The sequence below is a fragment of the Pristiophorus japonicus genome, chromosome 4 (genome assembly GCF_044704955.1).
Source record: "Pristiophorus japonicus isolate sPriJap1 chromosome 4, sPriJap1.hap1, whole genome shotgun sequence".
Classification (NCBI taxonomy): domain Eukaryota; kingdom Metazoa; phylum Chordata; class Chondrichthyes; family Pristiophoridae; genus Pristiophorus; species Pristiophorus japonicus.
Genome location: NC_091980.1, coordinates 174331856 through 174348708, shown reverse-complemented (window position 1 = coordinate 174348708; position 16853 = coordinate 174331856). Strand labels below are relative to the sequence as shown.

General features: G+C 48.3%; 1 protein-coding gene across 1 annotated transcript in view; it reads right to left on the bottom strand.

Moving 5' to 3' along the window:
* ltk (leukocyte receptor tyrosine kinase) overlaps window positions 1-16853 on the bottom strand; it is a 124496-nt gene that overhangs the window by 66893 nt on the left and 40750 nt on the right. Inside the window, exons 10-11 of the mRNA XM_070877875.1 lie at window positions 9886-10038; window positions 7728-7838 (exon numbers count right to left, since the gene is read on the bottom strand). Of these exons, the coding sequence (XP_070733976.1) occupies window positions 7728-7838; window positions 9886-10038 (264 nt within the window). The remainder of the gene's footprint in view (window positions 1-7727; window positions 7839-9885; window positions 10039-16853) is intronic.

Below are 16853 nucleotides of genomic sequence, written 5' to 3'. Positions count from 1 at the left end.
AAACGCACTGCAGATTAAAATCTCTAAAGCCAGCTGAATTCAGTTCAGATGTACAAACTGTGGAGCCAAAGTTCAAACAAGGTAAAGAAAATTCTCTGAGCATGGTATTAAGAATTGGTATTGAATTCTATAAGTGCCGTTACCTTGGTTAGAAACTTGTGGAATTGATCGATCAAGATAAATAGTTAATTCATTTGAATTCTTCCCTTTACGTTCCTTGGGCTGGAAGACTGCTTTAGTAGTTTGTCAATGGTGGTGATGTCAAAGACAATGGTGGTGATGTCAAACCCAACGGTGCTGATGTCAAAGACAATGGGGGTGATGTCAAACACAATGACGGTGATATCAAACACAATGACGGTGATGTCAAAGATAATGGAGGTGATAGCAAGGACAATGGGGGTGATGTCAAGGACAATGATGATGATGTCAAAGACAACGGTGGGGGAGGGGGGGTAATGTCAAACACAATGGGGGTGATGTTGAAGACAATGATGATGATGTCAAAGGCAGTGGTGACAATGATGATGCTGATATGGCAGTGTCACGTTATGGTTGATAAAAAAAACCTCCCTTAATGCCCAATCGGGTGAAGCCGTTAGCTGATGCAATACAGATCATAAAGTTCCAGGGATGGTTCCTGCTCGGTGCTGAGCGACCAATCTCAGTTGGGACACTAAAGCTCTGAGACATTACCCTGTATTTGGGCAGCACTATGGGATGATAAATTCTTGTTCTTTAGGCTTTAGTGCTCCTGGGCTAATGGGGGGGATTATTGATCTCTATTCAGTGGCTCCATCTCTAAAGAGCAGATGTGCCGACATGGAGTGAAGACACGATTGAGCTCCACTGGGATGCCTTCCATTATTAAGTAGACAATATTCACTCCTTGAGCTTGCACATTACGCCATTGGGATGTGGTACCAGAGGTCTACTGATGTCAGTGGAATGAATTCAAGCATGGAGTCACTGACCTCAGTCGAGAGAAATTGGAAAGAAAAAATAAACGCAAAGCGCTGTGAAAGGGAAAGGGCTGGTAATAAAACTATTAAGTGTTCTGCACAATATTAATGAACCTTTACGTCTATATAGTTCAAAGAGGGTAAAGAAAGTTTTCTGCTAACGCCGAATAAAGGTAAAGTGATGGATAGACCTGCCATGTGGTTCTACCTTTTAGTTGTTTAACCTGTTCTCAATTGCTCACAGGCTCATCGTTACTGCCCATATACCAGAGGAATATCTATTGCTCCCTGACCTCTTACACCATTTTTAATCCCCTCCTTCATGGTCTTTGGATTTTAAGATGGCCTAATGAACTGTTGTTGATCGATAACCATCAGTTATACAATCATGTGCACATTCACAATCTTTAAAGTGAGTGATCACTGAACTACATGATAAGCAAATGGTAAGATAGCACTTAAACATGATGACAGAATGGCAAGACGCAAGAGCAATGAGAAGGGTCAGCTCAGAAATGAACAGTAATGGTTCTTTAAAAACAAATTAAAAAGAACAGAGTAGTGTTTATTTGTTAATGGATTTATCATGAATGGAGATATCCTTTCCTTTCAGATTCTCTCACAATCGTAATTCCAGCCATACCTTTATCATAGAATCATAAAATCTTACAACACAGAAGAAGGCCATTCGGCCCATCGTGTCTGTGCCGGCTCTTTGAAAGAGCGCTCCAATTAGCCCTACTGCCCCCATTTCTTCCCTGCGGTAATTCTTTCCTTTTCAAGTACATATCAAATTCCCTTTTGACAGCTATCATGGCAACAAATTTCAAATTGGCTCAGTAGTAGCAATTTCCCTTCTGAGTCAATTTGTGGGCTCAAGTCCCACTCCAAAATTTGAGCATATAATCTAGGCTGACATATTAGTGCAGTAGTGAGACATTAAACCAAGGTCCCATCTGTTTTGGTGGTTCAGATTTAAAGATCGCATCGTTCCATTACAATCACTGGGGCCGATTTTCAGCAGCCCACTGACCATTGCCGCCCACATTGGTGGCATACGTCTTCCATTTGCCGCCCGCCGACCTTTGAGGGACCTTCTTCATGAATACCCTGCCCAAAAAACTGTCTGGTACCTCAACGGCCATCAGCGGCAATTTGAGCAGCACTTGGGCGGGCAGAGGTCGTGCTGAAAATCTGCCCCATTATGTTTGAAATGCTTGGGACAGGGAAAGATGCTAGATCAACACAATTCCTTCTTTTTAGATTTATAGTTAAAAATTAAGTTAGTTGTTCATTGTTAGTAACAGTGGGGTAGCAGGGGGAAAAATACAGCTAATACCCATAAACACTTTCAATCCTCAGTTACCATCGGGCACAGCCTCTCCACTAATACCCATAAACACTGGCACTCTAGTTACCACATGGCACAGCCTCTTCACTAATACCCATAAACACTGGCACTCCTTAGCTACCACAGGGCACTATTGCTAGTATCCATTTATATTTGCATTCCTAATATATTGTAGGTTATAGGTTACTTGTTGCAACAACAATAACTTGCATTTATATAGCACCCTAAACGTAGTAAAATGCCCCAAGGCACTTCGCAGAAGCCATTATCAAACAAAATTTGACACCGAGCCACATAAAGAGATATTAGGGCAGAAAAGCTTGGTCAAAGAGGAAGGTTTTAAGGAGCATCTTGAAGGAGGAGAGAGAGGTAGAGAGGTGAAGGGGTTTAGGCAGGGAATTCCAGAGCTTAGAGCCTAGGCAAATGAAGGCATGGCCGCCAATGGTTGAGTGATTAAATTCGGGGATGGCCAGAATTGGAGGAGTGCAGTGATCCCGAAGGGTTATAGGAGGTTACAGAGATAGGGAGGAGGCTGGAGGAGGTTACAGAAATAGGGAGGGGCGAGGCCAGGGAGGGATTTGAAAACAAGGATGAGAATTGTAAAACTGAGGCGTTGCCAGACCTGGAGCCAATGTAGGTTAGCGAGCACAGGTGTGATGGGTGAGCGGGACTTGCTGCGAGTTAGGACATGGGCAGCCGAGTTTTGGATGAGCTTAAGTTTATGGAGGGTGGAAAATGGGAGACTGGCCGGGAGAGTGCTGGAATAGTCAAGTCTAGAGTAATAAAGTAATAAATGAGCGTTTTCAGCAGCAGATGATCTGAGGCAGGGGCAGAGTCGGGCGATGTTACGGAGGTGGAAGTAGCGATCTTGGTGATGGAGCGGATATGTGGTCGGGAGCTCGTCTCAGGGTCAAATACAACACCAAGGTTGTGAAGGGTCTGGTTCAGCTTCAGACAGTTGTCAGGGAGAGGGATGGAGCCGGTGGCTAGGGAATGGAGTTTGTGAGTTAGTTGGTGGAAATTTCAGCTCCTCCAGTATGTCGGACAAGCTGTGTGACGAATTAGGGATTGTGGAGGGGTCGAGAGAGGTGGTGGTGAGGTAGAGCTGGGTGTCGTCAGCGTACATGTGGAAACTGATGCTGTGTTTTCGGATGATGTCGCTGAGAGCCAGCAAGTAGATGAGAAACAGGGAGGTTGGCGGAGGGGGGGGGGGGAGGCGACAAGGATATATCCTTGAGGGACTCCAGGGGTAATGGTGTGGGAACAGGAATAGAAGCCATTGCAGGTGGTTCTCTGGCTACAACTGGGTAGATAAGAATGGAACCAGGCGAGTGCAGTCCCACCCAGCTGGATGACAGAGGAGAGGCATTGGTGGAGGATGGTGTGATCAACCAAGCCAAAGGCTGCAGACAGGTGGAGAAGGATGAGAAAGGATACTTCGCTCATAGTCACAGCTACTACCCATAAACATGTGCAGACCTTAGTTGCAATCGAATTCAGCTTACCTGTTATAATGCAACCACTTAATCTGGATAAGCCCCCGCCACACCCACTGCACAACCCACTCTCTCACCAAAGGAACAAGGTAAGAATTAGTCACTCTGACCTGCCTGGAACAAGTGCACCATGGTTATACTAGTTACTCAGGTCATATTGGAGTCAGCTTACTATGTTCAAGCCAACACAGTGCTGGCTCTCAGTGTTCAAACTCTTGGAGCTGCTTCAAGCCAGCTCTCTGTGTTCAGAATCTTTGTTTCTGATCAGTTTGCAATCCAACTGTCTTTTAAACATAGCTGATATAATTTTGACATCAGATATAAATTCTAGTGCAAGTACAAATAGATACTGGTATGCTGAAACACAAAAGTGTGTACCAGGATATGATATTTGAAAAGGTCACAGAAGTATGTTTGTCCCTAAGGATGAGATATATCTAGAAAGAATGATTTAAAGCAATGGAAGTGATTCTACACCAAAATATCCCTTTATATAGCCCATCTAATGTCCAGGGATCAAGGGATGAGGAGAATTCCAATCCTTAGAAACTTACTAAGGAGTTCTGAAGGGTCTAGGAAAGGGAATTTAGTTCCGGTGCACAGGTGAGTCCAATGTACAGGAACTAGGGAGGGACACGAGATCAATTCACAGGAGCCAAATAAGAGGTAGTCTAATGAGGGAAATAACCAATATGGTAATATAATGGGAGGAATGCACCCAATCCCCAGCTGGTTACTGGGAAGGTTACAAGTCCAAGCTCCTAAGTAATCTAGAGCGATGATATTAGGAAAAATGAAAAAAGACATGCATTTTTACAGTGCATTTCACAACCTCAGGTCGTCCCAAAGCGCTTTATAGCCAATGAAGTCTTTTGAAGTGTAGTCACTGTTGTAATGTGGGAAGGGCTACATGAGTCTGTGCATCCATTGTCCAACAGTCCAGTCAATGCAGAGAAAAATGCACTGAATTTCCTGGTGTCAGAGAGAGGCTGACTTACCAGCCTGTATCTTCAGGAAGTCTTCAGCTTCACAAACACACAAGCATTAGGGGTTGCTGAACCCAAAACTGAAATACATAAAATCCAATACTCAACTCTAAATATGGAGGATTATAATGTAATATACTGGGCCAAATATTACCCACAAGTGTCGCAACTAAAACTGACATTCTTGGGCAATAGATGCAGGATCCATTCCCTCTGCTCATCCAAAGATACAAGATAGTGATTCAGGATCTGTACATTGTGTCAGCCATGTTAGCTAAATGGGATACAACAGCAAGTATTCAACAGCAGCAGAACTATCTACTGAACTGATATTGATACAAACTATGAAATGCAAGACCTATATAGTACTTCATTGAAGTGACAGTATCTAGCAACAAACATTGACAGAGAATCAAATACGCAAAGCGTGGAATACAAGGTTCCATATTATTGGTCATCCATCTATGTAATTTTTTTTAATAATGTAGAGGTTTCCTCATGACTCAGTGAGTTTATTCAGAGAGTGGCTGAGCTTTACAGACCAGGTTCCATCTTTGGTCTGTGCTGATGTAGCTTATGGCTATCGACTGCAGTAGGGTGCTACTATTGAGGCTCATGTTCCTCGGTTAGGGGACAGTTCCTGCTCCTCTTTACTATGCAGCGACCCCTGCTGGGACATTGTGCACATGCACGCAGTCAAGGAGGCTGGGATCAGGCTCAGGGATCTGTACCGGAGCCTCAGCTTGTCATTTTCTTCATAAATGGCTTGGGCGAAGGAATAGAGAGCCGTATATCTTAATTTGCTGATGGCACTAAGTTAGGCCGCACAGTAAATAGTTTGGATGGGAGCAGAAAGTTGCAATGGTGCATTGACAGATTAAGTGAGTGGGCAAAACTGTGGCAGATGGAGTTCAATGTGGGGAAGTGTGAGGTCATCCATTTTCGACCTAAGAAAAATAGATCAGAGTATTTTCTAAATGGCAAGAAACTAGGAACTGTGGCAGAGTGGAGAGATTTAAGGGTCCAGGTACAGGAATCACTAAAAGCTGGTGGACAGGCACAAAAATAATTAAATAGGCTAGTGGAACATTGACCTTTCTCTCAAGAGATCTGGAATACAAAGGGGTGTAAGTTATGTTACAGTTATATAAAGCTCTGGTTAGACTGCACTCAGTTCTGGGCACTACACCTCAGGGAGGAGTTATTCGCTTTGGAGGGGGAGTGGTGCAGATCAGAAAAACGATACTGAGGCTAAAAGTGTTAATCATGAGGAAATGTTTCATAGACTAGGCTTGTATTCTCTTGAGTTTAGAAGATTAAGGGGCAAACTCATTGAAATGTTTAAGATTAAAGGAGTTGATAGCGTAGATAAGAGAAACTATTTGCTCTGGTGGAAAACTCCAGAACAAGGGGCATAACCTTAACATTAGAGCTAGGTTATTTAGGGATGATGTCAGAAAGCACTTCTTCACACAAAGGGTAGTGGAAAGCTGGAACGCTCGTCCCAAAAACTGTTGGAGCTAGGTCAACTGAAAATTTCAAAACTGAGTTTGGTAGGTTTTTGTTGGGCAAGTATATTAAGGGTTTTGGAACCAAGTCTGGTAGATGGAGTGAAGATACAGATCAGCCATGATCTGATTGAATGGCAGAATATGCTCGAGGGGCTGAATGGCCTCCTCCTATTCCTATGTTCCACACAGGATCCAGTATCTTACAATCTAATAATAAGGCATTTATGGAGGGACGTTACTGATATATATATGTAAAACATCTTGTATGGTGAAGTCAGATTATTACTTTAAAATAACTCAGGAAAGTATAATCAGCAGATATTAAATTTGTGAAAAGTTAATTCAAAACCAATATGCGAGGTACAATTTTACTCAAACAGTGCTAAATGTTTGGAATAATGTGCCAAGTGGGGTGGGATGGGCAAAAACCTTTGTGACATTAAATATGCAGGTGAATACTATGAGAGATATAAGGAACTGGAGGGATGAGATTTGATACACCTTTTCTTGTCATCATCCTGGATCAGCCCCAGAATTCTAACTTGCACCAAGTCACGTTCACCCATCATGCCTGTGCTCACTGATATACATTGGTGCTGGTTCACCAACACCTCAGATTTAAAATTCTCACCCTCGTATTCAAATCCCTCCATCGCCCCTCTCTATCTCTGTAACCTCCTCCAAATGCTACACTCTCCAAGATCTCTGCGCCCCCCCTCACCCCTACCTACCACAATTCTGGCCTCTTGTCCACTCTTAACTTCCTCCATCCATCATTGGCAACTGTGCCTTGAGCGGTCTAAGCCCTAAACACTGAGATTCTCTGCTTAAACCTCTCTGCCTCTCTCTCTTCCTTTAAGAGCTGCTTTGACCAAGCTTTTGGTCACCTGTCCTAATATCTCCTTCTTTAGTCATATTTTGCCTGATTACGCTCCTGTGAAGCACCTTGGGATGTTTTACTACTTTAATGGCGCTATATAAATGCAAGTTGTTGTCCTACTATCTGCTGAGCTGCCATTCTACAAAATTTGAGACATTCACGCTGGCTCTACCAAACTACAGTATCTAGGCAACGAACACTGGTGCAGATTGGAATATACTGGTCCAGCCATTCTATCTAAACAACAAACACAGATGGCAATAAGGGTATAGCAACACAATGTATATATTTACACTGTTATCTCTTGCATTATTAATTTCCTTCCCTAGCTTGTTTCAGATATGGATGGATGTGGAGAAAGTGAAGCTGGTGGTTAAATGTTTTCAATTAAGTATTAAGGATGCATTGAGAGGAGCTATTGGAGGAAGCAGTTATCAACAGCAATTTAAACAACAAAAAGAAAAGTTCTCCTGAGCTCATAGCTTGTGAAATGTTGGTTGAGAAGGGAGCTGTGCAGTACAAAGTTTAATGAAATTCTTACTGAGAGCAAGTCCAGCACAGGTTAGAACTACCCCAGTAACAATGGTGGATGTAACCACGGCAATTATGAGGGAGAAAGGAAGATGGCCTTCTGGGATGACGGCTCCAGGAACTGTAAACAAAGGGGGAGAAAAAAGAATCACCCATTAAGACTTCGTTCACTTACAACTAGATTTCCATTTTCAATCTGTAAAGTTCGTTTACAAAACCAATACCATAAAATCCATAGCGGCTCATATTTAACACATTAAAAGAGTGGCAGAGATGGTCTATCAATCATGAGGACATTGGCCAAGAACAATAGGCCAGTTCCCACCAGCAGTCTAAGGAAAACACTGCATTCCTTGCAGTACTAGTTATTTGCTGCTAGGCGTTGCTGATGCCTTATCTGTCCATCAAGCACACCTGGATAACAGCGATATGCAATAAAGAGGCAATTCACCTTCATTCATTATCCAATACTAAATAAATCATTAGAATGGGATACAGAAACTGGCCTGCCCATCATCAAGATGTCCTCATTCAGTTTTAATAATTTGATTTTTCAATTACTTTTTTTCTTATAAACAAGGTTAGGTTAGCACTAGGGGCCACAGAAAACCAGAGCTCCCCTTTCATTAGTGACAATACAAGCCCCCCCATCCATTACACAAGAACATAAGAACATAAGAATTAGGAGCAGAACTAGGACATATGGCCCTTCGAGCCTACTCTGTCATTCGGTAAGATACATGGCTGATCTTCGACCTCAACACTTTACTGTCCGATCCCAATATCCTTTGTTTCCCCTAGAGTACAAAAATCTATCTCAGCCTTGAATATACTCAATGACGCAGCATCCACAGGCCTTTTGGGTAAAGAATTCTAAAGATTCACAACCTCAGTGAAAAAATTCCTCACCTCAGCCTTAAATGAGCACCCCATCCATTACACTGACCATACAGAGCACCCATCCATTACACTTACCATACAGAGCACCCCTTCCATTACACTGACCATACAGAGCACCCATCCATTACACTTACCATACAGAACACCCCATCCATTACACTGACCATACAGAGCACCCATCCATTACACTTACCATACAGAACACCCCATCCATTACACTGACCATACAGAGCACCCATCCATTACACTTACCATACAGAACACCCCATCCATTACACTGACCATACAGGGCACCCATCCATTACACTGACCATACAGAGCACCCATCCATTACACTGACCATACAGGGCACCCATCCATTACACTGACCATACAGAGCACCCCATCCATTACACTGACCATACAGGGCACCCATCCATTACACTGGGAATACAGGGCACCCATCCATTACACTGACCATACAGAGCACCCCATCCATTACACTGGGAATAAAGGGCACCCATCCATTACACTGACCATACAGAGCACCTATCCATTACACTGACCATACAGAGCACCCATCCATTACACTGGGAATACAGGGCACCCATCCATTACACTGGGAATACAGGGCACCCATCCATTACACTGACCATACAGAGCACCCCATCCATTACACTGACCATGCAGAGCACCCATCCATTACACTGACCATACAGGGCACCCATCCATTACACTGGGAATACAGGGCACCCATCCATTACACTGACCATACAGAGCACCCCATCCATTACACTGGGAATAAAGGGCACCCATCCATTACACTGACCATACAGAGCACCTATCCATTACACTGACCATACAGAGCACCCATCCATTACATTGGGAATACAGGGCACCCCATCCATTACACTGGGAATACAGGGCACCCATCCATTACACTGACCATACAGAGCACCTATCCATTACACTGACCATACAGAGCACCCATCCATTACACTGGGAATACAGGGCACCCCATCCATTACACTGGGAATACAGGGCACCCCATCCATTACACTGGGAATACAGGGCGCCCATCCATTACACTGACCTTACAGGGCACCCATCCATTACACTGACCATACAGAGCACCCATCCATTACACTGGGAATACAGGGCACCCCATCCATTACACTGGGAATACGGGGCACCCTATCTATTACACTGAGAATACAGGGTGCCCCATTGATTACACTGGGAATACAGAGCACTTCAGCAAGCAGCTGGCACCTGGAATCTGTTCCTACCTGTACACGTAACATTATCTCTGGCTAAAACTTTGCCACCCAGGCATAGACACAGTATCTTCTTGGACTCTTGCTCCCGTCTGCAGTTGTCCGACTCACAATGACTGCAGTTGATATGGATCCGAATTTCAGCTTCTCCGTGACTTTCCATGGCTATGAAGAGAAACACAATGTTACCAATGGCTGTTGGCAGCAAATTACGCTGAAAATCCGTCTTGTGTGCAAGAGTCTCAGATACAGCAAGGTTTTGCTGAACACTTCTGAGTTTTTGTTTTGAAAATGAGAAAATTCGGTAAGTTGTAGTGAATCCTTCCACTGTGGAGTCCATTAATCAATTCTTACTATGCAAGGTAGACTATTGTCAGTCCACAGTGAGTCCTTAGTACCTCTCCCATATACTCCACTCACCTCTTTCCAACCAGTCTCTTTTATCTGCTACAGTTGGAAATCACTCTTCTTTTCTCAATCTGTTAAAATCAAAGAATGATACAGCACAGAAAGAGGCCACTCAGCCTTTCTTGCTTGTTTCCAGATGCTATCCAATTAGTCCCACTCCCCTGCTCGTTCCTCGTAGTCCTGTAATTTTTTTACCCTTGATGTATTTATCCAATTTCCTTTTGAAAGTTATTATTGAATCTGCTGCCACCGCCCTTTCAGGCAGCGCATTCCAGATTATAATAACTCGCTGCATAAAAAGATTCTCCTCATCTCACCCCTAGTTCTTCTGCCAATTACCTTAAATCTCTATCCTCTTTTTATCAACCTTCCTGCAGTGGAAACAGTTTCTCGCTATTCACACCATCAAAATCCCTCCTAATTTATTAAATTGCGGCCCACTTAGGAGATAGTGAGGGGTAAGGCCATGAAGGGATTTGAACACGAGGGTGAGAATTTTAAATGTGAGGCGTTGGTAGACCGAGAGCCAATGTAGGTCAACAAACACAGGGGTGATGGGTGAACAAGGCTTGGTGCGAGTTAGGATACGGGCAGCAGAGTTTTGGATGGGCTCAGGTTTATGGAGGGTTGGCCAGGGGAACATTTCCTCAGCGTTTCAGTGTTGCTTCTTGCTGGACTACAATTCTTCAGGCACTGCTCCCTTAATAAGAACATAAGAACATAAGAAATAGGAACAGGAGTAGGCCATACGGCCCCTCGAGCCTGCTCCGCCATAACCCCTTATCCCCTCAACGTTTAAGAAACTGTCTGTTTCTGTCTTAAATTTATTCACTGACCTAGCTTCCACAGCTCTCTGAGGCAGCGAATTCCACAGATTTACAACTCTCTGAGAGAAGAAATTTCTCCTCATCTCTGTTTTAAATGGGCGGCCCCTTATTCTAAGATCATGCCCTCTAGTTCTAGTCTCCGCTGTTATGCCTGTAATGTGCTTATTAATGACTCCATGAGGCAATGTGTTGTACTCAAACTGTAGTGACCTTGGTCCTTTATTCGTAACTCCAGAGTGAGGCACAAACATGGTAAACAGCCTTTTATACTGAGCCCTGCACACCTATGCAAGTGACCCTCAGGTCTCCCATCGCAGTGCCCTCTGGTGAACAGCCTCTGCCACAGGGGCAAGAAACCCCAGTCTCCACCAGTTGCACCCTCTAGTGGTGCCAGCATAGTATATAAACAGTGTAAACCTTATTGCTAGTACATCAGGTAACAAGTCTCCCATCTTATGCAACTATTCTCTACCCCAGAAAGTTGTTGAGGCCAATTCACTAAACATATTCAAAAAGGAGTTAGATGAAGTCCTTACTACTAAGGGGATCAAGGGGTATGGCGAGAAAGCAAGATACCATGTGGCCACGTGTCATATTGAGTAGGCTATTCAACCATGGGAGGCACCATGATCTAGCTGATTCCATCGAAAGACAAATGCTTCCCAGCATGGGTCACTGGATAGCAGGGAAGTCGTGGAAGGCAAAAAAGATAGTAAGAGCTGCAAAAAGGTATGCAAAAAGAAACTTGCGAGATTTACACTAAAAGCTTTTACAATTATATCAGAAGAAAACTGGTAGTCAAGGGTGTCCTTTAAAATCAGGTGCAGGTAACATTACAAATGAAAATAAGGAAATGGCAGACTTGTTGAATAATTACTTTGGCTGGAATTTTAAGACTGTGGCAGATGGATTTCATCACAAGTAAGTCTGAGGACATCCATTTGGGCCAATAACGGATATACCTGAGTATTATTTAAATGGTGAAAAGCTACGAACAGTGGAGGTCCAAATAAATCTGGGGGGTCCATGTACACAGAACACTAAAATGTAGTGGTCAGGTACAAAAAATAATCAAAAAGGTTAATGGGATGTTAGCCTTTATAACTAGAGGGCGAGAATATAAAGGGGACAAAGTTTTGCTACAGCTATACAAAGCCCTGGTTAGACCATATCTGGAGTATGGTGTACAGTTCTGGGGGCCAAAATTCACTAGCGCAAGAAAGCTGGGAGGTCCTCAATAATGCATGGAGGGAGATAGCAGGGGAGGTCTTGGGCACCTCCATCCATCAGAGGACTGCCGTGCAGTGCAGAAAATGGTTCCACGACTTCATCCATCTGATGAAAGTGGGTACCTGTTCCACCAACTGCTGACCTTGCATCTGCGAGCCTCTCATTCAACATGCTCTTATTTCCCATACTCACTCTTTAGTCACTCAAGCAGCATTTAATTGTTCACGCTTCTATATATTTATATATGTGTGTGTGTGGGTTCTCGCAGTGGAGGCTCCCTTTCATCTCACACTTACAGCTGCATGTCACGGACGCACACTAGTGCACTCATTTCTGCTGCGTCATCACAGTGGATCTCACCCACCATGCTTTTGCAGGCCAAACTGGCTCATAATAGTATGGAACAAAGGAGGACTGCTGGTGGCGAGGCAGATATACAGGTACTCACACCTTTGGAAGAGAGGATTGAGGCGCTCATGGGCGGACATGGTGCCTTCCCTGTGGGCCAGGATACTGCTGATGCCAATGTGGGTAAGTGAAGGCCCTGCTTTAATGCTCTCTACTTGAATACACCAGCGCCTACTGTTCATTTTCTTCATGGAAGTCTGCTAGTTGCATCCTCCATGCGTCAATTCACCACCTCCACCTCACGGCAGCCCTTCTCCCTTTTATGCTTGCAGGTGACAGACCAAGTGGCAGCACAGTCGCCAGTCATGACAGACATCGGAGAGCAGCTGGAGGCCTACATCACAGCCGTGTGAACAGAAGCCCTCCAATGTCAAGTTGCAGCAGTGAGGAAATTGTGGGTTCAAGCCCTGCTGCGAGTATCCATAGCACTCTGAGGTTTGAGGGTTCCATTGATGAGGAAGAGGAAGAGGAGGACACTGGTGGCACCAATGCATCACTGCTTCCACCCACACGCGCCAGCTCAGATAGTGGGAGTGCGCGGTGTGATATAGTTGAGGTAGTACAGGAGTCTGCACTGGGTGTTGCACCAGGGCCTAGCGGGCTGCAGCATGGTGAGGGGGCTCGGCAACCTCAGGTACCACATCTCCGGGGGGCGAGTCCACACCGGAGTTCTGCCGGTGAGGACTCAGACGATGCCATCGATGTAGCGGTTTATGAAAGAAGGGTGGAGGCCATGCATTCCGAGATGTTGGGGGTACTGACAAGGATGCCAGGGAGGCTGTCGGAAGTGGTGAGGAGCATGGAGGAGTCTGCCTCCTGCATAGTTCACAGCTCTGCGCCCTCCATGGAGCCCATCATTGCCAGTGTGCAGGTGATGGTGGACTCCCAGAGAGACCGTGCGGATCCAGCTGTGATGCCGCAGCCTGCAGATGATGTGGCAGCTGCCATTTCAGCACAGGCACGAGTGAACGATCACATCGGTGCTGGATTGGAGAGGATGGCCGCGGCCCTGGAAGCTCAGAATGTTCTAATGCACTCTGGGCAACAGACAACGGAGCGTCTAACTGCTGCCATGTTAGCTGGCCTTGAGACTCTGGCTGCTCTCATGCAGTCTCAGCTCAATGCCACCTGACACCTCAATGCTGCCTTCGCAGTTGGATCCACCACGGGCCACGGCGCACCTTCCGGTGTCACGCCACAGCATCGACCTGACCTCCCTCAGATTGGTGGTGGTGGTAACGTGTCGCCCCCAGGGAGTGACTCAGACTCCTCGGACCAGGATCCTGATGATGTGCTCTCTCAGGATCACACCATTCCTGGCCCCAAACCTGTCACTCCACCAGTGCCTCCACGCATGGCATCGCCCGAGCCAAGTCAGACTGAACCCTCCCAGGAGGGTGCTGACCAGTCTGCACCCGGCCCTTCCAGGGCCAAAGGTGTTCGAGGGCATTCGACAAGGACATCTGTAGCTCCCAGATAACAACCACAGCAGCCTTCCCAGACCCATGATACAGCCACAGGGGAGACACTTAGTGATAGGATAGGCACACATAAGAGGTGTTATAAGGACATGCACAGGGGCAAGACATGATTATTGGTGGTAGTTGATAGTAATCTTTTTTGTTTCTATTGTGTTTTTGCACTGACTTTTATCATTTGATAAATCTTTATTTTTAGCACATATATCTGGCCAGGTCTTTCATTTGAGACTGGGCAGTTCTGTGTGAAGGCACTCATTGGGATGGCCATGGAAAGTGAGAGCTGAAGGGTCATGTGTGGATGAGATTATGTGAATCGAGCAGCTATTAGACGTGTCTGCACCTCCCTTGCAGGGTTGCGATGGCGACGATGCCTCCAGGCTGGGTGGCAACGGGGATCCTCCTCCTCCTCCGCTTCCTCCTCAGGTGGGACTGCTGGCTCGATCTCCAGCAGCTGGCCCCTCATGAGGGCCAGGTTGTGCAGCATGCAGCAGACCACCACGAATATGGAGACCCATTCAGGGGAGTACTGCAAGGTGCCAGCAGACAGGTCCAGGCAACGGAACCTCTGCTTGAGGATCCCAATGCAGTGCTCGATGATGCACCTGGTGCCAGAATGAGCATCATTGTAGGCATGCACGGCCACTGTCCTGGGGTTTTGCAGTGATGTGAGCAGCCAAGTGGACAGGGGATATCCCTTGTCCCCAAGAAGCCAACCACAATCCTGATTTGGTCCAGTGAAGAGGGTGGGGATACTGGTCTAGTACAGAATGAACGAGTCATGGCTGCTGCCTGGGTACCTCGCATCCCGACCTGTGTAAAAACACCACCGGCGGCAGGCGGGTATAAGTAGGAGAGCTAGCAACTGCAGGGAGCTCCGCAAGCTGACCCAGAGGTGCGACCACTTCTACATCATCAAGGGCGACTGGACTGATGTCGCTGGAGCCCAGGCAGCCCATTGGAGCGGTGTCTGAGCCCAGCGGGAGGCTGAGAACTGGGCCCAGCGGAGGACTGAGAGCTGGGCTTAGCAGGGGCCTGAGGGTCGGGCCCAGCAGGAGGCTGAGAGTCGGGCCCAGCGGGGAGCTGAGAGTCGGGCCCAGCAGGAGGCTGAGAGTCGGGCCCAGCGGGGGGCTGAGAGTTGGGCCCAGCAGGAGGCTGAGAGTCGGGCCCAGCGGGGAGCTGAGAGTCGGGCCCAGCAGGAGGCTGAAAGTCGGGCCCAGCGGGGGGCTGAGAGTTGGGCCCAGTGGGGGGCTGAGAGTCGGGTCCAGTGGGGGGTCTGAGAGTTGGGCCCGGGGGCAGGGGGGGGGCGCTGAGAGTTGGACCCAGCGAAGGACTGAGAGCCGGGCCCATGGTGGGGGCTGAGAGTCGGGCTCAGCGGGGGTCTGAGTCGGGCCCGGCGGGGGGCTGAGAGTCGGGCACAGCGGGGGGCTGAGAGTCGGGGACAGCGGGGGGCTGAGAGTTGGCTCAGCGGGGGGCTGAGAGTTGGGCCCAGCGGGGGGCTGAGAGTTGGCCCAGCGGGTGGCTGAGAGTTGGCTCAGCGGGGGGCTGAGAGTTGGGCCCAGCGGGGGGCTGAGAGTTGGGCCCAGCGGGGGGCTGAGAGTTGGCTCAGCGGGGGGCTGAGAGTTGGGCCCAGCGGGGGGCTGAGAGTCGGGCCCAGCGGGGAGCTGAGAGTTGGGCCCAGCGGGGGGCTGAGAGTTGGCCCAGCGGGGGGCTGAGAGTTGGCCCAGCGGGGGGCTGAGAGTTGGGCCCAGCGGAGAGCTGAGAGTTGGCCCAGCGGGGAGCTGAGAGTTGGGCCCAGCGGGGGGCTGAGAGTTGGGCCCAGCAGGGGGCTGAGAGTTGGGCCCAGCGGGGGGCTGAGAGTTGGCCCAGCGGGGGGCTGAGAGTTGGGCCCAGCGGGGGGCTGAGAGTCGGGCCCAGCGGGGAGCTGAGAGTTGGGCCCAGCGGGGGGCTGAGAGTTGGATCCAGCAGGAGCTGAAAGTCGGGCCCAGGGGGCTGAGAGTCGGGCCCAGTGGGGGGGCTAAGAGTTGGGCCCAGTGGCGGGCTGAGAGTCAGGCCCAGTAGGTGTGGAAGTTGAGCCCAGCGGGAGGCTGAGAGTCGGGCCCAGCGAGCGGCTGAGAGTCGGGCCCGGGGGGAGGGCTGAGAGTCTGGCCCAGTGGGGGGCTATCGGGCCCAGCGCAGGGCTGAGAGTCGGGCCCAGCGGGGTGCTGTGAGTCGGGCTCAGCGGGGGGCTGTGAGTCGGGCTCAGTGGGGGGGCTGAGTGTCGGGCCCAGCAGGGGGCTGAGAGTCGGGCCCAGTAGGTGTGGACGTTGAGCCCAGCGGGGGGGCTGAGAGTCGGGCCCAGTGGGGGGGCTGAGAGATGGGCCCGGTGGGGGGCGGGGGTGGGGGGGGGGGGGTGAGAGTAGGCCGGGGGGGGGTGCTGAGAGTCGGACTCAGCAGGGGGCTGAGATTCGGGCCCAGCGGGGGGCTGTCAGGCCCAGCAGTGGGCTGAGAGTCAGGCCCAGCGAGGGACTGAGAATCGGGCCCAGCGGGGGGCTGAGAGTCGGGCCCAGCGGGGAGCTGAGAGTAGGGCCCAGCGGGGGGCTGAGAGTAGGGCCCAGCAGGTGTGGAAGTTGAGCCAAGCAAGGGGCCG